The sequence below is a fragment of the Vipera berus genome (genome assembly GCF_964194415.1).
Source record: "Vipera berus genome assembly, chromosome: 8".
Taxonomy (NCBI): domain Eukaryota; kingdom Metazoa; phylum Chordata; class Lepidosauria; order Squamata; family Viperidae; genus Vipera; species Vipera berus.
This window is the reverse complement of record NC_138211.1, coordinates 11012637-11039927: the sequence shown is the minus strand read 5'-3', so window position 1 is coordinate 11039927 and position 27291 is coordinate 11012637. Positions and strand designations below refer to the sequence as shown.

Here is a 27291-nt window from a genome sequence, read left to right as displayed (position 1 = left end):
AGAGCTTTCACCAATAGGATAAATACTACTATGTGTTGGTACGTGCATCCGGGTAGCAGTTCAGACAACAGCCTGGTAAGGAGAATAGTTGTGCCACGATATCTTGAAATGAGAAGGGACACAATCCTCTGGTTTGCTTTGCAAAAAGCTGGCAGAGAACTCCCACCAGCTGGTTTACTTGGACGTGGCTTGTACAGGACTCTGAACCCAGGCAGCTTTTTTTTTTGGGGGGGGGTAGCTGTTCAAGTCAGCAGAGAAAGAAAGAAAGAAGAAGTCAGAAGTCCAAAGAGAAAAAGTAATTGCTGGTAAACAGGAGATGTGATGCCTCCAAGCAGTCTTAGGGTACATATCAGTTTAATCCCCTGCCACAAATTTCTCCTATCAAGTGCTTATCAGAAACACTGAATTTGTAACTCCCATTAATCTAACCCAGGAATGATCATGCTGGTTGATGACAGTTGGGCAGGGACCCAGTTCAAGTCTCCACTTAATAATGGAGCTCATGGAAACCCCTTTTGGCCAATTTTTCTTGCTCAGTCCAGTTTCCCACACAAAACTGATGTGAGAATAAAATGAGAGGAAACAGATGCATATGCCCTAACTCAAGTTAGGAGAGATGAGGTAAATCGAGTTGTAAATTAAAAGAAATACTGGGATAGTGAAGGCTTCTCTGTACCTTACCCTAATGACGGTTCTCAAGAAAATAACTTGGGAGTTTTATTGATGCAGAAAATTGGGTCCTGGTGATATTCAGACCCTACATTGTAATTTTACCACTGACCTGTTTTAATGAGCCATATTAAAAGGTAGCTGGACATGGATGATAGGGCAAATTCAGTTAATAAAGAAAAAAATAATCACAATTACAAACTCTTTGCAGTGATTTCAGGAAGACAAAATGGGGATGGTCTAACTGTAGGACAGGGGTCTTCAAACTTGGCAACTTTAAGACTTGTGGACTTCAACTCCCAGAATTCCTCAGCCAAGCCTGGCTGGCTGAGGAATTCTGGGAGTTGAAGTCCACTAGTCTTAAAGTTGCCAAATTTGAAGACCCCTGCTGTAGGAGGAGACTTAAGTCTGATAGCTTCTGAACTCATTTTTGAATGTCTCAAAATAAACAAATATTTTAATGGAAGAGTCATAACTAGCAGATGAGCCCAGTGTTTATTGGACCGAGTCCTTTCTCAGCTGCATGTTTCTTTCATCTAAAGGACAAGTTTTAGGGCTCTGTCAATTTCTGTTTTTAAAAATGACACATGGTGCCAGAAAAGATGAACCAAGGATTGATGTCTCCAGCCCAGTGTGGAATCGAGAGCCAGTTTACTCTTTATTTGTACAGAAAAAAGAAGGACATGCCAAGGTGTTAGTAGAATAATCTTCCCAGAGGCAACTAAAAAGTCACTTAAAATATATGTTTCCTAACAAAATGTCCTGAGTTGATCCCACTCTTTTGTGGGATCAACAGAAACAAATGAATGTTTTTCAACCTTGGCAACTTTAAGATGTGTGAGCTTCATGTCCACACATCTCAAAGTTGCTAAGATTAAGAAACACTAGTTTAAAAGAATATATCCTTGTCCATAAAAATAGCCACGAGTTCTATGTGGAACATAGCAACTGTATTTTGTGATTGTTTTAGACAGTTATTTCAACCCCCCAGAGCAGAACTGTATAGAGAAAGATGAGCTTTGCACAATCTTAAAAATCAACAGAGTTCAATTGATGCAGAATTTGAATACTCTATACTTAGATCAGCTTAGTCATTCACTTCTTATGGATAAATATATCAGTAGTGTCTAAAAAGGAATTACTACTTCTTGTTAGCACCTATTTTGCAGATAAACTATCCCGAGTAAGACCTGTTTCCTTATTAGGTAGATATTCAGTGTATTTGCACTAAAGTTACAGCACATTTATGGAGTAGCTTTGGGTGTCACCTTGATAGATCTGCTTGCAACTGCTTAACCAAATTATATTGTTATTGTAGGCTTGCTATTGTATACTCTGTGGAAGTGGGGGTTTAAGGAAGGAAAATTGGTGCCTTTTTCCTGACTCCTGGTTACTGCAGTAGTTCATTGCATAATTTTTCTTAGAAAAAAAATTGTCTCTATGCTGACTACAAAATCCTTTCTCTGTTACGAAAACTACAGTTATTGTCCTATCACGTATGAGATGACTGAAAATAGTTGGGAGGTTCCTTCAAGTTCCTTGAAACTTCCTTTTATAGTCTGAGCAGGTGTATCCCCTTTGGCAAGATGTATACACCTTTTCTTTCTTTACATTTTTACAATGACCCGAGCAGTCATCCAGTAACATTACCAAAAGGGGTGGAGTCAAAAATCACCTCTGTTTAATTTTTAATCTTAGGGGTGCAGTTATTTCAAGAATAAACAATGGTGCATTAAACCCAATTGGAAGCTTAATATACTTAATACAAGGAGTATTGACAGAAAGTGTTTAGAAAGTTGTCATGGTTGTGGGTTGATTTTCGCGCAATGTCATCAGTATATTTTTGGGAAGTTGTAGGCTGGGCAGATTGGGCTTCAAGCAACTGAAAATTTCATTCCCCTTAAGCAAAGTCATCTGCTGATGTCTGATCTCATTTCCAAATGCTATTTGGATATAATCTACTCACAATCTATCTACTGATGGCTTGGTGGCAGAAGAAATGGATTTGTTTTGTGCCTATCAGTCCACCCAGTTTTCCAAAGTGGATTGCGGTTCTCTTGAAAATCTCCCCTAGAACTATACAGAAGGGATTGTAAAGGTTAGGGGTGAATAGGAAATCTAATGTATCTCACCCCACCTAGAAATAAGCCCAATAAGGTCCCCTAAATCCAAGTGGTTCCACTATCTTCCTGAGGATGGAAGATACTTGACCAAAAGCAATTTGTTACCAAGTCGGCTTTAAAATCTAAGAGGATCACTGTAAAGAATTCTCTCTACCTTTGAGCATTAACATCCCTTCCAGTAGGAGACCGCCGTGTAAATTTCCCATCCCAACTTTGCAATGAAAGTATTATGGGAAGGGGACTGACGAGAGCTGCTACATGTAGAGGTCCCAGGGCAGATGCTTGTCACTTGGGGTACCTGAAAAATGCTGGACGCGGATATCAAGCTTGATTTGTTGTTTGTGGGAACTTTACGCCCAGATCATGGTAGAAGATGGGATTGGTGTCAATTCTCCTGTGGCCTCATTAGGGACTTTGTTCTTCTGCCTTTCGTGAGTGCAGCATCAGGCATCCATCTGCTGTAAGCTCTGTATCTTGGCTGGTAGGGTTTCAGTTGGTCTTGGTTCTTGGTCCTTTCCTTCTCTTGGGGGGAGGCAACATCCCCCTTCTTCTTCTTCAGCCCTACTCTCACTTTCCCACAGTGTGTATCTGTAACTTGGGTTTCTCATCTTGCAGAGAGGAAGTCAGATTCCTTTATTTCCCATGCCCTCCTTTCCTCCTCTTCCTTTTTTCCCTCCTCTTCCGTTTTTCCTTTCCTTATTTTTCCTGCATTATTCCCTCCACCCCCACCCCCACCCCCCCACCAGCCTGTGCGGTTGTTACCACTCACCGTGAACTAACACGCCCCCTGGTGTTTGCATGCAGTCATTGCATCCAGCAGATCCTGGAGGCTGTTCTCCATTGCCACCAAATGGGGGTCGTCCACAGAGACCTCAAGGTGAGTTTTCTTCCCCACTGCTCTGTCCGTCTGTCCGTCTTTGTATCTTTGCATGTTTTTTTTTCTTCCGTTAAAAAAAAAAGAAGTTGGATCACTTCTGAATGGTTCAGACTAAATTCCCTGAAAAAACTTGCTCCAGGGCCCTTAGATAATTGTGCAGTTTTTTTTCTTGATCTTGGATTTATTTAGGTCATCCCTCTGACAGACTAATCAGAAATCAGCTTAATGTAATGGCAGCTGTGTTGTACGTTCTGCTGTGATCTAGCCTGGGTTGGAGAAATAGGGGAGATCTACTGCCTGGTGAACCTTATCATCTATCATTCCAGGCAGTGGGTTAAACCATCATTCTTTGAGTTCCCTCTAGAGGTCATCAGATCTGCTGGGTCAGACCAGAAAGCCTATCAAGACCAATGTTCTACTCCTTTAGAGGTCATCTGGAGCAGGACCTCAGCACAACAGGATTGTAGACTTTGAAGAAGACCAGCTATGCTGACTTCATACCTCATGATAAGCTGGTTTGTTTTGCCTAGAGATATGGAGCCTATGGTCTTCATGCCGCTCACACCATCCTTACATCAAACTGCTGATTTGAGTTGCGTGGTTTCCATCTCTTTTGCCTCTGAAAAGTTGCAGAATTGTTTGATTTAAAACTTACCTTTCCCACCTCCCTCCTAATGCATGTGTATTTCACCATCCCATGCAACATGCATTTTGGGGCCCTACGAGTCCAGATTAAAAAAAAAAGATACCTAAACTCAGAATAACCCAGGAAACCGCACAAAGCATGCTCCCACATTTGCTACAAGTTCCAGTAAATCAAGAACATGCCATGGTTTCAAATAATCATTTGTTACCTTGAGCAAAAGTAAGGCCAAAATAATCTAGATTCTAAAGAGACTAGAGGGACGCGGTGGCTCAGTGGGTTAGGACGCTGAGCTTGTCAATCAGAAGGTCGGCAGTTTGGCGGGTCAAATCCCGAGTGCCGCGTAACAGAGTGAGCGCCTGTTACTCGTCCCAGCTTCTGCCAACCTAGCAGTTCAAAAGCACGTAAAAATGCAAGTAGAAAAATAGGGACCACTATGGTGGGAAGGTAACAGCGTTCCGTGTGCCTTTGGCGTCTAGTCATGCCGGCCACATGACCATGGAGACGTCCTCGGACAAGCGCTGCCTCTTCGGCTTTGAAACGGAGATGAGCACCGGCCCCTAGAGTTGGAAAAAACTAGCACGCATGTGCGGGGGAACCTTTACTTTTTTAAAGAGACAATTGATTTGAGTCTTACTTTACCAAGCGGCAGAAGTATAACTGGGAAGCCCAGTCCTCCTCAAAGTTTTGCAGAAGTAAGAAGGTGTTAGTTCTCAGGAACATGGAAGAATGAGTGGCAACCATTTCCCTTCCGTGATCAAACAATGGACTTCACCTTTCATTGAAATTCAGTGGTCAAGTACAGCATACTTGAAGGAGGTTGTATAGTACAAATTCATGGTAAAGTATCAGGAGTGCTGGAAACCTAAATTCTGGACCTTGTGTGACTTCAACCAATGGGTTCTACAAGGGCAGTTTAGACCATTAGCAGATTTCTTTGGACCACTGGAGTAAATCTTGCAATGTGAAAGATCTCAGAGGTCCTGTGTTCATTTCCTATGTTCTTGACCATGTTGCAACAAAATTACTCTTTGCCATCACTGCCTTGTTCCAAGTTAGACCTTCAAAAGATAGTCCCACATGAGTCCTGGACTGCAAGAAGTTTTCTTAATGGGAGAGGTCCCTCACTTTATGGTCATCTAATGCAGCGGAGACCTTCCAGTTCCATCCATCCATCCATCCATCCATCCATCCATCCATCCATCCATCCATCCTGTCATACCTTCTGCAATTTTATATCTTCCTCTCCCAGCACTGCCAAAATGCTTTGGGGCTCCATGTAAGAAAAGCTTTTTGTTCTTCCTTCCTTTTTGCATGCTTGCATGGTGGTTTTGGTCCCTTGCATCTTAATGCAGTTTGGTCGATCTGAGCTGATTTCTGGGTAGCTGTTGGAGGCCCAACCAGGGAATCCATAGGATAGGATCTAGGAACAGCCAAATCCCAATATTTTCAATAAACTCGAACTTTCATTTGGTCCCCCAACTTACTTACTCCTTGCCTTCTTCCGCTTTCCTTTAGCCATTCATTTCCCCACCCTTTCCAACTTTTTTTCTTCCCGTGCTTCGGTGTCTGGGTCAAGACTTTAACCCAAACGGTGATGTTTGTAGACAGAGCATCTGTAATCTCTCTTCTTCTAGAAGCGTGCATGCATTCTATGTCTGGTTTAATTGTGTGCCAATGATTTATTTATGTGAGTTTTCCCCTATTGGTTTTGATACACCCTCTGTCTGGCCTCTTTGTAACACTCCTTTGGGTTGAGATGTGACGGGGATGTTATAAAGAGATCATACTTGACAGGTGTAACGAGTAGTTAAAGTTCAGCAATGTCTGGGTGTGTTATCGTGGCAATAAGGGAGGGGAACCTTGACAAGATACCCCCCCCTTTGTTTCTGTGTCCTGGGAATTTCTTTTTGAAAAGTTCTGTGTCTGTATCTGTTGGTCTTTTATAAAAAAAAGATTTGGGCTACCCCTCTCATTCCACTTCTGTGGTGATTATTTCTTGTTAAGCTTTGGGACAGGAATTTGACCAGAGGTTAAAACCCTTTAAGATTAAAACAACAAAGTAACCAACAAAGTAACCTGGCAAAAATTGCTTAACAGCTTTAACTTTCTATTCAATATCAGCAGGGCTCAATTGTTGGGGTGTCAAGCTAATTGGAGGGTTCATACATGCCTGAAAATTATTTGGTTTATTTAAACAGCTGCCTCGGCTTGCAATGGAATTGCCTTCACAAATGCCTAATAAAGTTTGTGCATAAACCTACCTAAACTCTTAACAGGCAAAAATATCTCCAGAGCCTTGGACAATGTTACATAAGCAAGAAAAAAAAACCTTTGCTTTACATTCCATAGTTGAAAAGCTTTAGCTTCTGCCAAAGGTTTGCCTATGGTAACATGCTTTGGTATGGAAGAGCTTGTAGTCCTTCATAGTGGAGATTTTTCCTTCCTCTAGTTGCTAAAATAAATTGAAGAGAAATGAAAGGTGATTTCACACGCATGGGATAATGTATGGGCCCTTCCCTTGGCTTTCTAAATTGAGTTGTGCAATTTTAAACCAGCTTCTATTATTCCAAGGGAGGGGCTTTTGTGTGTGCAGTTTTGGGATAACACAGTGCCAGCAACAATGCACCTATGGTAAATCTGTAAGAGGGTACATGTAGTCCTCGCTTACTGACTGTCTTTGAGTGACTGTAGGAAGATAAGGATACTTGGAACGAAAATAGCTTTGTGACCAATTGTTGCATTTGCAAGTGTCACAGTTTCCCTCAGTCACACCATCATCATTTGCAAATTTCACAACTGGCTTTCAATAAGCAGAATTAATGGAGAAAGCAGAAGTGAAAGCACAAGTCACACGATGTTTCGCTTAATGCCCATGGCGATTCACTTAACAATGGGAGCAGAAGTGGCATTATAAGGTCATTGTGGTCATGTGATATTTTTTTTGCTTAGTGGCCACGGTGCTTAATGATGGAATTGCCAGTCCTAATTTTGGTCAGTAAGTGAGGACTAGCTGTAGTGATAAGAAAAGTTCCTGCATTAACAATTCACATGTGTGTACTCGTACTTCTCAACAAAAGGACATCCATTTAGCACATCCATTAATATATTGTTAATATATGTTAATCTGATATTTGCGACTAAACAAAGCTTTTGATGCGGATTTTGTTTGTTATGCAAATCCAAGATAAAGTGTAAATGAAAATATTCATGTGGCATTACTTTATGCAGATAGAGGAGCCTAAATGGTTCCGTTCTAAATTTAGTATTTCCAGAGGACCAACTGAAATTAAGGAGGCTAAATTTAGTCACGATTTTTTCATTTCCTTCAGTTTGTTCTAAGGATAACTCAATCCTGAAGCAACCCATTATCTAGTGTTCGTAATAGCTGATGTGCTTTGAAAAGTTAGTTGAGACAGAGTTTCTCCGCTATCTTTTTGGAAAATAACTCCAGTTTTAAAAGAGATTTTAAAAAAAAATTAAAACAATTTTCAAGCTCAGAGTTAAAATATAAAACACTTTGTTCTCATGATTGCCTGAAGTGTTAATACCACTTTACAATGCCTTGGTAAGGCCACACCTGGAATACTGCATCCAGTTTTGATCGCCACGATATAAAAAAGATGTTGAGAGTCTAGAAAAAATACAATCAAAGAGCAATCAAAATGATCAGGGGCCTGGAGGCTAAAACATACAAAGAACAGTTGGGTATGTTTAGTCTAATGAAAAAAGGACGAGGGGTGACATGATAGCAGTGTTCCAATGTCTCAGGGGCTGCCCCAAAGAAGAGGGAGTCAAGTTATTCTCTAAAGCTCCTGAAAGGAGGACAAGAAGCAATGGATGGAAACAAATGAAGAAGAGAAGCAACCTAGATCTAAGAAGAAATAGAGAGAACAATTAATCAGTGGAATGACTTGCTTCCAGAAGTTGTGGGCTTCACTGGAGATTTTTAAGAAGAGACTGGAAAGCCACTTGTCTTTAGTGGTGTAGAGTTTCCTGCTAGAGCAGGCAGTTGGACTTAAGACCTCCAAGGTCCCTTCCAACTCTGTGGTGAGATGGGTGGTAAACAATTTTTTAAAAATAACCTCAGGCAGGTTTTTGAGTTCATTGGAGTAGCAAATGTGGTGAATATCATGGAGGCTCTCAGCCTATTCATTAAAACGTTTATCCACCATGGTTCTATACATGTTTACACAAAGGTGTAACTAAACTGAGTGAGCTTATATATGCTGTCAGAGTCAATAACGCAGTAGTCTTGATGGGTAATGTATTTTACAGATTTAATTAGCCTAACTAAATTGTGCTAAAAAAGATTTTTGGTAACAGTAAGGTTTAATGCCTTGAACAACAGATGCTCTCCTTTCAGAAATATTGGTGTGGTTAGCAAAAAAAGAAAAGAAAAAGAGTTCAGATAATATCATCCTCAACATAAGGATTGGGACTTTGATCTAAAACATGATTAGATTGTCCCAAGGGTATGTGATTCTTTTCTTCTTCAAAGAAGGATGGAATGGCAATGGAGCTGTTATTTTCTTCTGATGCTTTTCGGTGACATTAGGAAAAAAAAAACTGGAATGGGACAACTCTCCACGGCCAATGCCCTGTGGGACAACTCGCCGCAGATAACCTATCAATTCAATTTAATTATTTAAAATAAATAAAAAATTGTTTTGTCATTCAGATTTCATTCTGTCCCTCCTTTTGCATCCTTTCTTTAATTATTCTATTCCACCATTTATTTGATATCAGTGTAAATCTTGTCCTGAAGTAAGTTGTCCCCCAAGCGAGTTGACCATGGCAAGTTAGCCGCGGCGAGTTGACCGTGGTGAGTCGGCCATGGCGAATTGGCATAGACCCTTAGAAAACATATAATTCAAATTATAAGCAATTTTTTTGCACATTTGTCCTCCTTGATTATAATGGAATGCACTGCCAAGTTAAGTGTATGCTTATGAATGCAGTCTCTTTAACTTTTGCTAACTAAATTTATCAATTCGCTTTCTAGCCATTCGCAGAAAAGCGGAATCAGAATGAAATCAGTAAATGAGGATTAAGTATAATTGTGCATTCTCACTGGGCTGTGAAAGTTAGTGTAGACTTTGGTCATATTGTTTTCTACAATAGCTAAGTTTTACTTTAGTTATAACCTGGTTGCTAACCTCAATAGAATTATTATTGTTTATTTAAGCTTTTTAGACAAAAGTTCAATGGACATGATTTCCTAATGGTTATTGACCTTCACTCTTGACAAGTCAATAACTGTATGCAGTAGATATTTGCATTAAATCAATAAAGGGCAATAGTTATCTTGACTTATAACAGTGACCATAAATTAATCATAAATTAGAATCAAAGGAACTCTCAGGTAGACTTAGAAGTCTACTAGGAATGGGTGTGATCAATCAGCTACATTGGTCTCAGACTATTTTATGATTTGTAGCTAATTCAAAGACAACCAGTAGCATCATATATCATATTAAGACGTAATGTGGCTTGCTTGGTTTTAGTTTATGTTGTAGTTTGTAGGCATTGTAGTTAAGAAGTTTGGTTCCCAACTGAGTATGAGGTACAAATCCAGCCACTTAGGGTTTATTTAACAAAGCATGGTTAGTGCAATGTGTGAATCAGACCTGAGTTGCTTAGCTGTTACACATAGAAATATTCGGTACAGTAACTTTGCTAGATGTTGGCTTCTATTCTGAAAGGTACATAAATAATCAAATATTTTGTTGCAAATGTTATTCCCTCCACATTTAGTGGAGCTTCTAGGACGTGTCTGCCAACGACTGTCGGGTGGAAGCGCTTCCTTGCATAGTTTTTCTATCTTAATTTGATGTTGCTTATTGAAGGGGGAAAAAAGAAAGCCAGGAAACCTGTTGGGTCATTGGAAATGCTATGGTCTGAGTTTGTAATGCTTGTTCCAAGATTCAGTATTCTTTAAGCTGTCTTTAAACCAATAGGATGAGACAACTGATTTAATTCCCATTCATTCTAAGGGGACCGCAAAAAAGGATACCTGCATCTGGAACCAAAATACAAATGGGTTTTACCAGATGTTGCAGCTTGTTTTGGAGTTTCCTAGCTGGGAATTATAGTTTAATGAAGCACTGTAGCTTGAAAGTGTTCAACTGAAGCCTAAGATAGTTGTGAAATCCTAGCGGGTAGTGATGTTCATGGACTGCAGTGGGACTGCAATGGAGACTTATCCTTTTGCTGGAAATTTGTTTCCGTTCCTTAACAGTCATGCCACGGAAATTAAGAAGCTGTAGCTAGGCCTTTCAGGGCAGAAAAGAAAAGCACGCAGAACCGAGAGCTAGAAGTTTTCAGTCTCAGAGTAAGATTGGCTCTGGGTGAGGGTGGCTTTTTTCTACAAAGGCACACCTTTGAGTAGAGTAAAAGGAGATGCCATTCCATTGCCCTCATGGATTTTCCACTGCTCATCTACCTGTAGATTCCTGTTCTGCAATGGATTATATTTGGGATTGGACTATGTCAGAATAGATGGAAAAGGTCCTTGTCTATGGAGATTCTCAGTCATCCAGGTCATGGTTGTCCCAAAGATGCGTTTTTCAAGAGGCAATTGGGCTTTCTTGGTTTTTCCTTGAAGATGTTTCTCTTCTTATCCAAGAAGCTTCTTCAGTTCTGACTAAATGGTGGGGGATGGAAGGATTTGCAACACAGTCCTTCCGGCAGTTCCAAAAAGGTTCCACACCCATTTACACTATTCAAGTGACCCTGAGGGCACAGGTAGACCTCCAAGTGATCTCAACGATTCTCAGAAAGAGTGTCAACAACCAGATGACTGCAAGGAATATAAAACCTTCCGTTCTCCACCATTCAGTCATAACTGAAGAAGCTTCTTGGATGAGAAGCGAAACATCTTCAAGGAAAAGCAAAGAAAGTCCAGTTGCCTCTTGAAAAAAGCGCCTTTGGGGCCCATAGGCCCTTCCAAATTCTTCCTTATCTCAAAGAAATATAACCTTGTGTATGATCTGAAGGATAGCTAGAAGGATCTTCAACATATCAAGCCCTACTTTCTTCAATGGGATATATCTCTTATCAATAATTATTGGAACACCCCCCCCACCCCCCCACCCCCGTTAGTACAGTCTGTACCATTTAAGTTCTTTTGTTTTTAATGTGTCCTTCTTAAACCTCTGAAGAAGAAAGTTGCATGGTGCATAGATTCAGCAGTGCATGTTTGCATACTGGCAGCCAGTTTGCTCCTAATCTTTTACCAGAGCTTGCATACATTCTTTTTCTCTATAATTTGTAACATTGCCAAAGTTTTCTAAGGAATGCATTCAAGAGGGATACTTCCGTGTCTCCTAACTTTTGAGCAGAATAGTCTCTGGATTGCCTATTTGAACCCCAGCCATAATGGGATGCAAACCGAATTGTATTAAATCCATATTTGTCGGATCAAAAAAAAAGAAAAGAAAAAAGAAAAGAAATTCAAACAAAGGATGGAATGGAGGGGAGCCCTTGTGCATGTTTGGTGGGTTGAATATTGTCTGTTGTGTCGTCCTCAGTTTACCAACTGAAAACTCCACCATCATGTGCTTTTTCTCTTTGATGTTGCAGCCAGGGGTATTCTTTCTTAGCTTCATTATGGTCAAAATGATGATTTAAGTTTTATGTATATATTCATCCCATTCTGCTATAGTTTTGACATGACCAGAGAGAACTGGAAGAATGAATCTAGCCTTATCTAACCTGTCACCATCCAGTCTGCCCCAATTTGATACTAGTCCTGCACCCTACTACACTGTTCTTGTTTGAAGAAGATCTAATCTAACCCCCTTCAGAAAGAAGGGGGAGGTCAGAATTCTGTCTCCCCAAAACTAAATGCAACCAAAGCCTCAAGAAGCATCCTCAAGATGTTCTGTTAGGAAACTCTTTAATAATTCTACAACCGCAAATAATACCCCAAGCAGGAGTGAAATCTAATCTCCCAAATCTTCCCAAGAGATTAGTTTTTCACCTGGAATGCTCATTTGTAGACACAAAACCTTACATCATGGATACTCTGGCTGTTTAGGTATTGGTAGGTCTGACAGTTAAGAGGACTGTAGGGGGGGCACCATATATCATGAGCCAGGCTTGGATCAAGAGGATGAAACTTACATCTATAAAGTGGAAAAAAACATGGGCTAGGAAATGCAAGTCAAGCTAGATGGTTATTTATGCTCCTTGCAGTTTTTGCGTGCACCCCCTCCCAATACAGACTCATAGCAGAAGTGCATTTAAAATAAATTACAGATCTGTTTCCCCAACTTAAACTGATTTTAAAAACAGCTTTCATGGAAATGTAGAAAGCTTGTGCTCCTAAACCTGTTAACATATTTCCCTCTAATTCTGGACGAGTGCCACTCACTTTAATTACAAGGTAGACAACAATGGAACAGACACATAAGCAGCAGAGATGATACTGGACCACCAACAGGCCAACGTTAGACACGTCTACTCACCTTCAACGGACTGAGTCCCCCAAGTCAGCACGTACAGGATTGCACTGGTAGAAATACAGGGGCAAAAGCACTTTGGATCTCTCACGATACAGCTAAGTCAAATCACGCAAAGTGTTCAGTTGTGAGGTCAAAAACGGTCAGTCCACCATTCATGCAATTCTGGACTGCATGATGGAGTGTCTCAATCTTAGTGATAATCTTCCACTTAAAAATAGGTTCTCTCTAGGTCTGTCTGCCTCAATCTGTATGGCGGGGAGGGAAGGGAAGTGTTACAAAAGTTTGGCGGTCTTCTGCAAACTGGTTGCTGTTGTTGTTTCTTTTTTCTTCCTCCTTTCCTTTTGATTTAAACTAACCACAAACTATGAAAACGTCGCCCTGTATTCTGTTGGGTCATCCCGACAGCCGGAGAACCTGCTTCTGGCCAGCAAATGCAAAGGAGCAGCGGTGAAATTGGCAGATTTTGGCTTGGCAATTGAGGTGCAAGGAGACCAGCAGGCCTGGTTTGGTGAGTGCAGGGTGAAACTACACTCCCTTCCTCTTTTCTTGATTTGAGCGGTGGAGCCAGATGGTTGTGTGAACATACGCGTGTTGGCCATTTTTGCTTTCTTCCTCAGGCTTTGCAGGTACTCCCGGTTACCTTTCTCCAGAAGTTCTACGCAAAGAAGCTTATGGGAAACCTGTGGATATCTGGGCGTGCGGTAAGAGGGAGCTACATGATTCTGCTCTATCAAGGTGGGCCCACCGTAGAGACGCAGAGAGGGCTCCCCATTTAGTCTAGGGCTCAGCACCACACTGCAGAGCAGCTCACAAAAGTTGTGGTGTTGCCCTCAAAACTCTGATAGAAGACAAACTCTGATAGAAGACAAACTAGAAGACAGTTTTGTAGAGTAAATTGTTTGGGTATGGATTGAACAGGATATTACTTACTATTATAGGTATACATTTATGTTCCTCCTCACAGAATTTTCAAGTCGGCCCACAGCAAAAAAAATAAAATAACAATTAAGCAATAATAAACACTTGGTTTAGCACTAATATGAACAAAATAGTCAAAGCTGCATGATGACATTCAGTTCCATATGGCTGCCATGAAAATTACCTGGATGTGGCTATGGGCTTGACTGGATGGAGTATATAAAACCTTGTGGTCAAAATGCTGGTGAGATGGCAGGACTATCAAAGCTCCATTTGCTTTTGTGTGTCACATGTACAACACACACACAAATCAGGCAATCACACCATTATGGCCAACGTGATGACTTTTTTAAAAAAACTATATCTGTGGACACCTATGGCTAGAAGGATACAGCTCCAGGTCTTCTGCTGAAAACCAGTGAATACTCTAGACAGGATGTCCCTCTCAAGTCCTTTTGCTTCCTGGTTTGTTCCGATCACTATAGACCTCCCATTTGCTCATGCACGCACACACACACACACACACACACACAAACTCCTAGTAAAAGAAGTAGCCTGCAACTCTCCATACCCTTGTAGATTGCAAGATGAGGATCAGAAACCATTTGCCTGTTTCCTTGCTTGCTTTTTCTCTGTCCCAAATCAGGTTAAGTAGAACATGCACCTCAAGATCTGGATCTCTTTACTTGCTTAATCCAGTTTAGATTATTGGTGATTGATTAATCAAATGGCCATCTCAAATCACATGGCAACATGTCATTTGTTTGCTTATCAGTTTGCTATTGTTCCATTTTTTTCCTCCCCAGGTGTTATTCTTTACATCTTACTGGTGGGGTATCCTCCGTTTTGGGATGAAGATCAGCACAAGCTATACCAACAGATTAAGGCTGGTGCCTACGATGTGAGCGGTGGTTTCTTTTGCTTGCATTCCCTCTGGCTTGCAACCTGCCGAGTTTCACTAGAATACTAGTAGCCCAAAGAGAAAAGTTCAAAATTTGCTCTTCTTAAAATTGAGAACTGGGCTAATTGTAAGGTCCCCAGTAGGAGCTAAAGCCTCTTTGGGAATGAGTTTCAAAAGGACCAAGGGATGCTTTGTGGGCATTTGTTTCATTCTTCGAGTCGATAGCTGTCAAGATAGATAGCTTGGGTTTACACATCACTGTAAGCCCTAATAGGCTGTATCGCATTGCATATGAAATAAAGAAATCATGATCTACAGCAGATGCGTCTAGCCTTTTGGCTCGCTTATTACACTGAGCGAAGAATTGCCTTGGGCCTCGTGTAAAATATATCATATAGTAACTATCTCTAAAAAAAATCACATAATAATGTTAAATGTTTACAATCTTGTGACTAGCTGTCCAGGGCCATATGCAAGACCATAGGCCACAGGTTGGTCAAGCCTGATTTAGAACAATATGTCCATTTTTTCTTTTTTAAAAAAATGCCAACTAGGATAACAATGATTCAAATGGAATAGTAAATCATATACATGCTTTTTAAAAAATGTCTATAACTGAATGCCTCATATTGAATTTTAACCGCAATTTGTGGATGAAATCTTGGCTCATACGTCAGATTTCTGTGGATATCTTTGTGTTACTCTAGTTGGCATTATAAATACCAACTTAATTGATCAGAGGACCCTCTTCTTTTAATATTAACTGTGGTCTTCCTGCAATATCTTCTTCCTTTAGTTTCCTTCCCCTGAATGGGACACAGTCACTCCTGAAGCAAAAAACCTCATAAACCAGATGCTAACCATCAACCCTGCAAAGAGAATCACGGCACACGAAGCTCTGAAGCATCCATGGGTCTGCGTAAGTACGATTGTGCCTTCCTTCTAGCTTAGATTTAACCTATCTGCCCAAACATTGTTAAAGGAATCCCAAGTTTCCATGTTTAGTTCCCTTAGAGATTGTAACAGTTTACACCTTCTAAGATAGGATATTAGCAAAATAATGATAAGGATGCATAAGCTTCCAAAAAAGCTTTTATGAGACTACCTCCACTGAGCAGATGTTTTCAAATAACCTCATTTATAAAACTGCTGTCAACTTCACTATTTTGAGTATTCTGTGGCAAGCGGACTCAAAAGAGCTTGGATGATCCCTGAGCCACAAGGAGGTCCACTGCTGCTCTCTCTCCCCCTTCTTCCCCCCCCCACCCCTTAAGGTTAGTTTGGGCTAACCTTATGGCTAGTGACAGCAGTGTTCCTCTGCAAGAAGCTGTTCTAAATATGTTGCTATAGGGCACGGGTGTCAAACTCGATCGCGTCACATGACGTGTTGTGATGTATCGCAACGTTTTTCACCTTTGCGGAGTCGGGATGGGCGTGGCCTGCGTGTAACACATAACGCCCATGGGCTGCCAGTTTAACACTCCTGCTACAGGGGATCTGCAGAACAATGGGTTGTGTGATGCTGTGGAAACTGCCTGGATAGGCAGATATTACAACCACCTTTTGTTGGGCTGCTTCAAGGACCTGCTTAGTGCAGTGGACTCAGTATAGCTAACCGGTCCCTAAGCTGTTTTAGAAACCTGCATATTATTAGACACACCAAAGCAGACCAGGAAGGCAACAAGGTCTGTCTCTGTTTCCCCACAAACACAATTCACCCTGCCTTTATGTTGATTTCCCTGCCCTCCCCCCCCCCACTTTCCTGCATGCAATCTTTTTAATCCCAGGCCAAACACTTTAGACTTTTGCACTTGGCTTCCCTATCTTACCCTCATGCCTTCTAATATTCTTTTTGCAGCAACGTTCGACAGTGGCCTCAATGATGCACAGGCAGGAGACTGTAGAGTGTCTGAAAAAGTTCAATGCAAGAAGGAAGCTCAAGGTAAGTGATTTAAGGGGTTACGAAGGTGGAAGTGCATAAGGCCTTTCAGTGCTGAATCTCTCTTCATTTAACATGCAAGGCAAGTACAGCTTGAGACCAGATGTTTCAGCCCTGATTTCCAATTCAAAGCCAGTCTCAACACACGAATAGTAGACTGAATGCATTGGTTAGCAGTTGATGTCACTGATGCCAGATTGCATCCAGCCAGGTTGCATCTAGCACTTAGGGACACCCCCCCCGTCCCCCAAATGTGTTGACTGCCCTATCTTTACTCAACACACGAAGACCTTAGTCCCAATGTCGCTTGGCTCCACCAGAGCAAGCAGATGATGGACAAACAGACAGTAGTTAGATTTGTATTGTGTGAGAAAGGCTGCAAAGACTCAAGCTGTTCTTTCTCTTAGCCACGTTTCCATCAGAGCAGGAAGGATTAAGGCTGGGAAAAGACAAGATTGTCCTCTGTGATAGGCTGAAGATGAAGGAGCTTCCTGGGAATCTCCATAGAGTAGGTTAAATGAAATGAAAGAGGAACATCCATCCTCTAAGGATGAAATGGTCTGTTCATAGCTCAGGAAATAATGTCTATGTGATGGTCCCACCGTTATGTTTTTGCTCTATACCAGGATGCCCAACCTTGGCCACTTTAAGACTTGTGGCCTTCAATTCCCAGAATTCTCCAACAATAACAATAGAAATAGCACTTAGAATTATGTACCGCTTCATAATGCTTTACAGCAGGGCTTTTCAACCAGTGGTATAGGTACCACCTGTGGTACATTGGCACCTGGCAGGTGGTACGCAACCATCCTAGAAAAGTGGTAGCGGGGGAGGGGAATGAGCTGAACCAGTGGCAGCACCGCACAAGCCTGAGCGAGAGACAGCTGGAGCTGCAGGGCTGTCAGGGCTCAGCGGAAGCGCCAGGATCAGCGCCAGGCTCCAGCTGGAGCTCGGCGCTGATCCTGGCACTTCTGCTGAGCCCAGAAGAAGCACCGATCAACTGGAATGTTGCAGCATCTCCAGGGTCTTGTGATTTACATTCAGATGCTTGGCAACTGATTCATATGTATGACGGTCACAGTGTCCCAGGGTCATGTGAAAGTGACCCAAACCTGCTGCAACCACCCAGCAGACAGGGGGAATAAAAACCAAACACCCCCCACCCCACTCCCACTGCCAATCCTCAACAGAAATGCTCACAACAATGAAAACCTCGGACAGGAGGAAGAGTGCTGCTGGGTGGGCAGGCAGGCAGGTGTCTTGCTCAGCTGTGGCTTGGGGGGCACTTTTTTCAGTGCCATTGTAACTTCAAACAGTCACTAAGAACTGTTGTAAGTCAAGGACTACCTGTACTTCACTTTTTTCCTTTTTTTTTGGTCATCAACTTTTTGACACTTTGCTAGGCGACTGGTGGTACTCGGATGTTGCCATATCCTAAAAGTGGTACAATGGGTGAAAAGGTTGAAAAGCCCTGCTTTAGGGACTCTCTAATGCTTTACGGAGTCAACCTCTTGCCCCCAACAATCTGGGTCCTCATTTTATTAACTCTGAAGGATGGAAGGCTGAGTCAACCTTGAGCCGGTCAGGATCAAATTCCTGGCAGTGAGTCTGGCTGTGGCATTTTGGAAGTTGAAGTCCACAAGTCTTAAAGTGGCCAAGGCTGGACATCACTTTTTCATACAGTATATTCATATGGTGGAAAACAAGCCAGTGTGACATTTGACACACACAATAAGCCAGAGATGAAGTTTATGGAACAATTAAGTTAGCAAGAGAAGCTGCCTCCAGTCTTTGCTTCAGTTCCTTGTTGGTTTTAAAATCAAATTAAGACTCTTTGCTCCTGCTTTGGATGAGAAAGGCATTAGAGAGGCAAATAAAAATGATTATGCTTCAGGACATGTTAGAGATAATTTTGAAATTTGCCCCAAAGTTTAGACATCTGTTTCTGTTCTAAAAACAACCTATTTCTCATTACAATGCACTCATTACTTAATAATTCCATGTCTGTTACACATTATTTCACCTATATTCCATCGTACTGGAAAAACTGTATAGTATTGCAATGGGCAGCTTAGGGCACGAGCATTTATCTTCTGTACGTTCTCCAGGCCTCATACTAATTGATCTGATTTATTTGACAAGATGTCTTTGACCTTCCAAGCATGGCAAAGGTTAGCTATAATGAAAAGAAATGGAATTATTTCATTTTTGCCCAACAGCATGTTATCTATATTAATCTTTTTCTGCAAAGATTTGAATGATAATCAACAACCCACTTCAGAAAATCTTCATCAAATCAGTAGTCTTCTTAGCAATTAGGGAGATTTTTCTGCTATTCTCCAATGAATCAAGTTCTAGTTGCCTCAAAGTTTGCATTTCTTATAATAAACCTTCCAAAAGACAAGTGGCAACAGCCAGCTTGTACTGTCTTCTTAATGCTAGTTTTATTTTCATTTTAGAACTCACTGTTTCAGGGATGGTGTTGTTATCTAAGTGGACTGTAGCTGGGATAATGAAAAAGACAAAGGGCAGAATATTTGGTTAGTGTGTTGGATATGGTGGGCCACTGTTTGAGCCCCCATTTCTTGGGAAGGTCAGCAGGAATAGAATAGAATGGAATGGAATGGAATGGAATGGAATGGAATGGAATGGAATGGAATAGAATAGAATAGAATAGAATAGAATAGAATAGAATAGAATAGAATAGAATAGAATAGAATAGAATAGAATAGAACAGAAGATGGGATGGGATGGGATGGGATGGGATGGGATGGGATAGGATAGGATAGAATAGGGAATGGAGTGGAATGGAGTAGAGTAGAGTAGAGTAGAGTAGAATAGAATAGAATAGAATAGAATAGAATAGAATAGAATAGAATAGAATAGAATAGAATAGAATAGAATAGAATAGAATAGAATAGAATAGAATAGAATAGAATAGAATAGAATAGGTGTCACTTTAAATGTACACCAATCAACATACATTAAAATGAAATTTTGTTGCATACAGCTCTCAAAAGGGTCACCATCTCCAATATACACTACATAAATATGATAAGAAAAATGGCATATACCCACTTACCCACATACATTCTATGACACAGAGAAACAACACAGTCTAGTTCGGATGTATACATGTAAATGACAAGAAAAACGAATCTTGCGAGTTTCCCAGATGGATGGCATAGGGAACAAAGCTATTACAGAATCTGGTAGTCCTGCTGGAAGTACTTTGAAACCTCCTCTCAGAGGGAAGCAACAGAAACAGACCGTGAAGTGGGTGTGTGAGGTCTCTAACAATGCTTCAAGTTCTAAGTACATAAGCAGTATCCTGAATAACGGGAAGCGAGCTTCCTATAATTCCTATATACATTTCCTATAGTTTGGTGCATTGCTTATTCTTCGTTTATGCAAAACTTGTTCTACTTTCTTTTCTTTGTGTTTAACATTCTTTCAAGAATTTCCTTTCTACGTCTATTTACTTTTTTCTGCTTTCTTCCTTTTAGGGTGCCATTCTTACTACTATGTTGGCAACAAGAAACTTTTCAGGTGAGAAAAGCTTTGCTTAACAACAGCCAAAAGTAAAACACACACACACACACACACACACACACACACATCTCAGTGCGTTCCATACATCCTTTTAATTAAGACACAGCAAGCAAAAAGAAATTCTTCTAAATCACTATTATTTAGCCTCAGTCTCAGGAGGTGACATTCATCCCTTTTCTCTTAATACTCTGTGTTCTTTGGGCACGGCTGTATTATCATCAGAAAGGTTAAACTGGGACCAAAGGCCGGGCCCAAACTTAATTTATTTCTGCTGAAAGGCTATCATTGGTGATTGAAAAGGCAGGGGGGGGAGGGAAATCCTGAACGGCCATTCAACAAGCTTGCTTTCATAAGCCCTGCCAAACTTCCTGTGGACCTAATTCTCCTCCTTTGTTGTCCTAAATAAATGAAGCCAAAGTCTTTGGATTCAATGCTTTAGCACTGGGATACCCATCCATGCAGCCTTTCTGTGTGGCTTCTTCTGCCTCCACCCCCCCCCCCAACTGCCCTCAATTATATTTCTCAGGTTCCTCCTTACATTTAGCTAACAGCTTGATTGCAGTTTAATCCTGACTCTACCCGAGAACTTTCCGGAGTTGCTGCAGATTTCCCTCAAGTCCTTTTCCTCTGTCTCTGAAAAGGTCCTCTTTATTCTATAACTGTTTTTTGGTTTAAGCGGGGCAGAGTCCTTAGGCTGTTTCCTTAGCTTTCCCTGTGATGGTTGAGTGGGTGGGTGGGAATCTAATAAAGGGGAAACCTTCAGAAGGCACATGCTTTGGACTGGAGCGCATTCATTCTTTGAGTTGGCTTTGCCTGGGGATGCAGAGTTGCAGCGTGCTTGTTCCATCCTCTGGGTCTTAGTTCACAATAGACATCCATCCGGGAAACATTTTCTAAAAGAGCAAAGTACTTTCTCACTATAGGAAATGAGTTGCTTTTCCTGCCCCCACCCCCCAAAAAAGGGAAACAAACACACCTGATTTCTTTCTTTTTTTTTTTAAAAAAAGGGTAAAGGATGGCTGAGTAGATGCCTCAAGCGGTAGTCCACCCCTGCTGTTGTCTCTCCTTATCTTGCTCACCTGCAGGGTTTCTCTTCCCATCACTGTTCATGGGCCCTAATCAAAGCCCTATGAATTTTTCCAGCAAATCGCGGCGCAATCCATGTTCTGCACCTAGAAAACTCCAATTCTGCAGCTAGCAGGGGTTGTAAAGGCCTGTTAGTTCTAGATAAGGAGATACTCTGCTAACGTCGGCAATGAGAATTGGTTTTATCTAATTCAGGATGCCGGAATTTCTGAGCAAAAAGTGTGTATTGATGGACAAAGTGACTGACTGGGAAGCGGTGGCATTTTGAAGACGCTGAGGAAGAAGAGGGAAGATGGGCAAAGATGTTGAAAGAAGCAGTGATCTTCAGCAATAAATAAATAATAAATCTCAGACTTTTTGTTCTCCTACCTAGCCTGTTGCTAATCGGGGGATTGATGGTATCTCCTGGAATTATAGCTGGGTAAGCTACTGGATCTTAATGGCGGCCTGATCCTCCCAGCTGGAAAACAGATGATGTCTACAAGGCACCTGTGTTCTGCCATAAGTTTCTTTTACTTCTTCCTAAGTAATTTTATGGTGATTGCCAAATTCCATAAACATTTCTGGGATCACAGAATTACTGAGTGTATTCTGGTTTTGAGGCGTTCCAACTTGGCATTTAAGCATTTCTTGCCAAGTGATTCTTCCATTAGGAGGTTCAGAATCATAATGGAGGAAACCCCAGAAGTGGAAAAATGATGATTACTGTGTTTTAATACATCAGTGAAGCTTAGGAAGCCAGCAGCAGAAGAGGTGCACGGCTCCCATACTGCATTCCACGCTTTAGCAACTCTCTAGGAATTCTTGACCCCAAAGTAGGACTTCTGTAATGTTCAGCAGACCTTCCTCATTCCAGCTGCATTTGATTAATCCTGGTCCTACGGAAGCCTTTCCTAGCCATCATGCCTTCCAGGACTCAGTAGCAGAATGAGTGCTTTAGAGCATCTTCAAAAGTGATGAGCCTAAAACCTGGACCCATGGTTCCCCTACAGCGGATGGGCTTCTGATGCAGAGAAAGAAGATAATAGCTCTTGATCTGATGGAAAAGATCCATGGATTGTGTAAAAGTGAATGCACGTTTGCTACCAATAGTCATGCCTCTTCATCTCAACTTTAACTCTAATCTTGTTCTGCTTCCTTTGTCTCCTTCCTTTCCCCTTCTGACTTTCCCTCTGCCTTTTATTTCTCTCTTGTCTGCCTCCACTCTTCTCTAACTCTTTCCCCAATCCCTTTTCCTACTTGCTGTCCTTTATTTCTTTGTTTTCCACTCTGGTGCTAACAGTGGGCAGACAGACCACCGCTCCCGCTACCATGTCTGCAGCAGCAGCAGCCTCCGGTGCCACCATTGGGTTGGTGGAGCAAGGTAGACATGTCCGGAAGAGACCCTCTTCACTTTCCCCTCTTCTCATTTTGAAATCTTGAGCGCATGTTGTGTCATTCATCCAAAGCACTTCATCCCACCCGGTTGTAAGATAACAGGGCTAGCCTCTGCACCGCCAAAGAGCCCAAACGAGGGCCACCTCTGCAAAAGTCTTGTCTGTTAGTGGTGTCAGTTCTGTCTTGCTTCATTAAGTCGTGATTTAGAAATGGTTGTGAAAATGTTACCAGAAGGGGATTGAAATCAACTAAATGTGAAAGTCGCAAGTCAGCCATCTCCAGACCCTGAATGAAGCAGAGTGGAAGTTGCAGACCAATGACAAAAACAGGAGATGCTAGCTTTGTGGGTTAAGTAGTGGTGGTGCAGCTAGAGGTTGAGGATATGGTGGGTGGATATTATTTTAGCGTATTTTTTGAAAATATATTATCATATATTATTAAATACCAGCTGAGGCTATTACTCTAACAACAAATAGCCAATAGAAAATGGAAACCATGAAGAACAGTGGCAGTCTTAATAAAAGGAGAAGTGGCGACAGCCAGGTGAATGCATCTAATTGTCATTTGGTCTGTCCTTCCCCCCACCCCCCACCCCCCCAACTTTCCTTACTTGTGAGGTGTTTCGTGAGATTGTGAGATGTTGCAGGGATGTTGCAAATGCCATAAATTCAGGCTGGTTGCCAAATGCCCAAAATGTAATCCTGTGAGGTCCTCCGCCTGTCAGAACTTTGAATTCGGGTCATAAATAGTTCTAGGAAGGTCCATCATAACTCTGAACAGTCGCTAAACGATCAGTCGTAAGTCAAGAATTACCTTTAAAGATTAAAAAAACCCCACTGTAACAGCGTGTAATCCAGGTTGCCCTAGTTAAATCAACAATCCCTCAAAGACCAGTGAAACTTACCTTATCTCCTGGCCCAAATGTCTGGAGGAAGAGACAGGTCTTCAGAACCTTAAGATTTAATTTAATTTAATTTATTATCATTTCTATACCGCCCTTCTCCCGAAGGACTCAGGGCGGTGTACAGGGCAAGAATAAAACACAGAAATTTACAAAAATTAAAAAATAATTAAATGCATGCCCGATTAAAATACAATTGATACATAGTAAAAACCCCAGTAAGAATGATAAAAAACCCCACCAATCCCCCCTCAGGCCAGGCCGGCTTGCTCGAACAAGTATGTTTTCAGATCGCGGCGAAAGGAGCGCAGATCGGGCGCCGTCCGGAGCTCAACCGGTAACTGGTTCCATAGCTCCGGGGCGCCCACAGAGAAGGATCTCCCCCTGGGGGCCACCAGACGGCATTCTCTGACCGGTGGCACCCTGAGGAGGCCCTCTCTGTGGGAACGCACAGGGCGCAGGGAGCTTGATGCCGGCAGCAGATGTTCCCTGAGGTACTCCGGCCCCATGCCATGGAGGGCTTTGAACACCATTACTAGCACCTTGAATCTCACCCGGAAGACAACTGGTAACCAATGCAGCTCACGGAGCAGAGGTGTCACGTGGGAGTATCGGGAAACTCCCAACACAACTCTCGCGGCTGCATTCTGTACCAGTTGGAGCCTCCGGGTGGAGATGAACTGTCAAGTCCACTAAAGCTGAAGTACTTGCTAAAGAATACACATGCATCTTTTTATCTGCATGCAAAATCGGATATATTAATATTTCCAACATAGCTCTTTTCCAACCATGAGTACAACTATGCCAACAATGAACCTCCTCCAATGTCATTTAAAAAAAATTGGTTGAGTCTGTCATAAACAACCAACCAACAAATTGATTTTTACACTTGGATAGAAATTTTGGAGCATTGTCTACTTCATTGCCTGACCAGTCTCTTTGATTTGGAGCTTAGGCATTTGAAATGCAGAAGGAAAAATATCCATTTCCGCTCTTGCTTTGCTGATTATTTGTTATGAGTTGTGAGTTAAATTCTTTCCCCAAGAAAGATTGCTGCTTGCTCAGTTGAATCTTTTGGTGCTAATAAAAATATGCACTACATGAGCTGGGCTATAACAGTGCAAAATCCATGTGTCACTGCGGATTTGATCTTTGTTTCATAGCTTGACTTTTTCTGGAGTTTAATTTTTGCACAAGTAGGATGATGAGAATTACTTTTTCCCCCTCTGTTGAAATCAGGCCTGACTCTGGTGGAGATGTTCTCATTTGCTAAAGAGAACTGTAATTTTATAGATCAGTCTTATTTTGTTAGCATGCAGAAAGTGTAGACCAGCCCTTTCCACGAGGTTATTCTGCTCCCTGTTCTACTGTTTAAATCTTAAACCTTAAAACAAATCTGTGTTATCTCAGGAAACAAACTAATTATGCTTACCTCCACCATCATCTGAAATCCTCACCATGGCTTGAAATTAGGCTCCTATAACTTTCAGTCATCATGGCCCTTAGGTGACTAGGAATGAAACATCTAGAGCAGGGATTCCCACGCTGGCTGAGGAATTCTTGGAACTGAACTCCACATATCTTAAAATTGCCAAGATTGGGAACCCCTGATCTAGAGACACCAGGCTAGAGAAGGCCTTATGATCATCTTGATCTCACCAAGATGGCTAGGCACTGGTTTCAATTGATAAAAATACATAATTAGGCTTTTCCGTTCATGAAATATGCAGTGAAATGTGCTGTCCTTTGACTAGAGGTTTGCAGCTCAGCCATAAATTAACCTTGGATAGGTTGATATGCTTCTGATTCAATACCCTAGTAGGGTTATGAAAGCAAAATGGGTTATGAATGGTTATGAAGACAATGCACTAAGTGAAGGATTCTTAGTAGTTTTCTGTTATGGATAAGATGAAAACATGGATGAACTATTAGAAAAAACATAGGAGGACTAAAATCCAAAAACTGGATCATACTTGATGCTCGTAAAGAGGGGAAGATGTACAGATGGAGTGCAGCTTAGAGGGAAGAAAACAGGTGAGGCTGGTTGCTTTAGAGTAAGGGGTTTAGATCCAGGAACACACCTTTCTTCCATATCTAATCCATCCAGACAGTTCTTGAGGCATGCCAGTGTAAGTTTCCCTAGATGCTTTATTCATGCCAGATCTTCTTGTTGCTTGGTGTAGTCACAGGTTTGTCTGTCCCCCCCCCCCAGTTTTGTGATAGTGTGAAAATGGCAAATGGTGCATGAAATTTGTGTAGCCCTGGTGCATGCTTTGGGCCTTGACTAGAAGAATTAGAAGTAATTCTTCTCGGACGGCGGACAAGTGCTTCTGATGTGCTGAAACTGGCTGATGTGCATGCAGGATGGATAGCTGTGTATGGTAGCAGTAATTTGACTGGCCTAAGCTACTTTTTGAGTTAACGTCATTCTGAAAACCCACCTTAAGATTTCAGGCTGGGGGGGGAAAGAGAAAGAAGCAAAAGAGAAAATTACGTTACTGCATTGCGTGTCTCCTTGATTTTATATGCCAGTTTTTTAAACGAAGTATCCTACTGCTTTGTGCCTTTTCTACAGTGCAGCTGTACATTATATTCTTCTCCAACCTTCTCCAGCCCAGGGCTTTTCACGTATTGAACCAACTCCCTCAATTTAAATGAAGGAAAGTCAGCAAAGGCTCATTTTTGTATTGAACTTAAAACTGCCTCTTTTAAGAAAGGCTTAATAAGTAGGTTTTCTGTTTGGGAACAGTTATAATTATTCCATTCGAATTCTTCCACTCTGCCTTATACAGTATATAAGCATCTACGGCTACTGCTGCTATATAATCACCAGTAACATCTTTTATTATTGTCATCTCAGCAAATTGCCTCTGCAAGGATTTTAGATATTTTAAAGCTCTGAGTCTTCTGGTTCACCCTTTATTCTCAGTTATTATGTAAAGCTGCATCGTGTATTGCAGATTTTTGCTTTCCATGATATTTCAGCCTTGTTTCTCGAATTTAGCACCTTCTTCTAAAATTGAAATTCAAGAATATGTTATCCAACTGATAACTGATAATGGTTTTTCTAATGCTGAAGATGAAATACCGTAGCCCAGTGTTTCTCAACTTTAAGACGTGTAGACTTCAACTTCAGATAATAAGTAATAGCTGGCTGGGGAATTTTGGGGATTGAAGTCCAAATGTCTTGAAATTGCCAAGGTTGAGAAACACTGCCATAGCCAGTTCCTCATATTCAGAGAGAGAGTCTACTCCAAGAACAGAGACAATCATGAAATGAATATACATTCTTCTGGTAGGCTGCCTGATCAACACAATGTTTTGAAACACATTTGGTCCTCTAATTCTCAGGTGCATTATTACTCTCAAGCTTCCTGATTCCACAAGAATAGTTTGATGATTACTATGTGCCTTCTCCTGTTGCCCTCTTGTCTATTAGAAGATATTATAAAATATTGCCATCAAACGTTGGACATGATACAGAGACTACTATAGCGACTGAAATGCCTATATTCAAGAAAAGTCGATGGTTCTTGATCCTTTTCCTATTATGATTTTTTTTCCCTTCCAAATTCTGAGCAATGCAAGATTTCAGCTGGATTCATACAATTGCCAGCACAAGAGATGTTGACTTTTTCTTGAGACAGGATTGTTGCCATGGCCCATTTCATTTAGTTATTATTTAATCTATTTTATTCTGCTTCCATACTTTGTAGTGTGCACTTTCTGTTCAATTTTTGAGAGATGGTTGGCCATGTGCACTTTTTTAGTTTCTTTGGATAGTGGGATGGGTGGCATATAAATTTATTAAATTTATATGCCATCCATCCCACTATC

General features: G+C 41.4%; 1 protein-coding gene across 4 annotated transcripts in view; it reads left to right on the top strand.

Moving 5' to 3' along the window:
* Positions 1-27291, top strand: part of CAMK2B (calcium/calmodulin dependent protein kinase II beta) — a 173546-nt gene that overhangs the window by 106761 nt on the left and 39494 nt on the right. For 3 of the 4 annotated variants that reach the window (XM_081333754.1, XM_081333753.1, XM_081333756.1), the window contains exons 6-13: positions 3597-3669; positions 13186-13288; positions 13398-13481; positions 14505-14599; positions 15396-15518; positions 16458-16541; positions 20045-20087; positions 22459-22539. In XM_081333754.1, the coding sequence (XP_081189880.1) occupies positions 3597-3669; positions 13186-13288; positions 13398-13481; positions 14505-14599; positions 15396-15518; positions 16458-16541; positions 20045-20087; positions 22459-22539 (686 nt within the window). The remainder of the gene's footprint in view (positions 1-3596; positions 3670-13185; positions 13289-13397; positions 13482-14504; positions 14600-15395; positions 15519-16457; positions 16542-20044; positions 20088-22458; positions 22540-27291) is intronic. The other variant, XM_081333755.1, reaches the window with a different exon arrangement.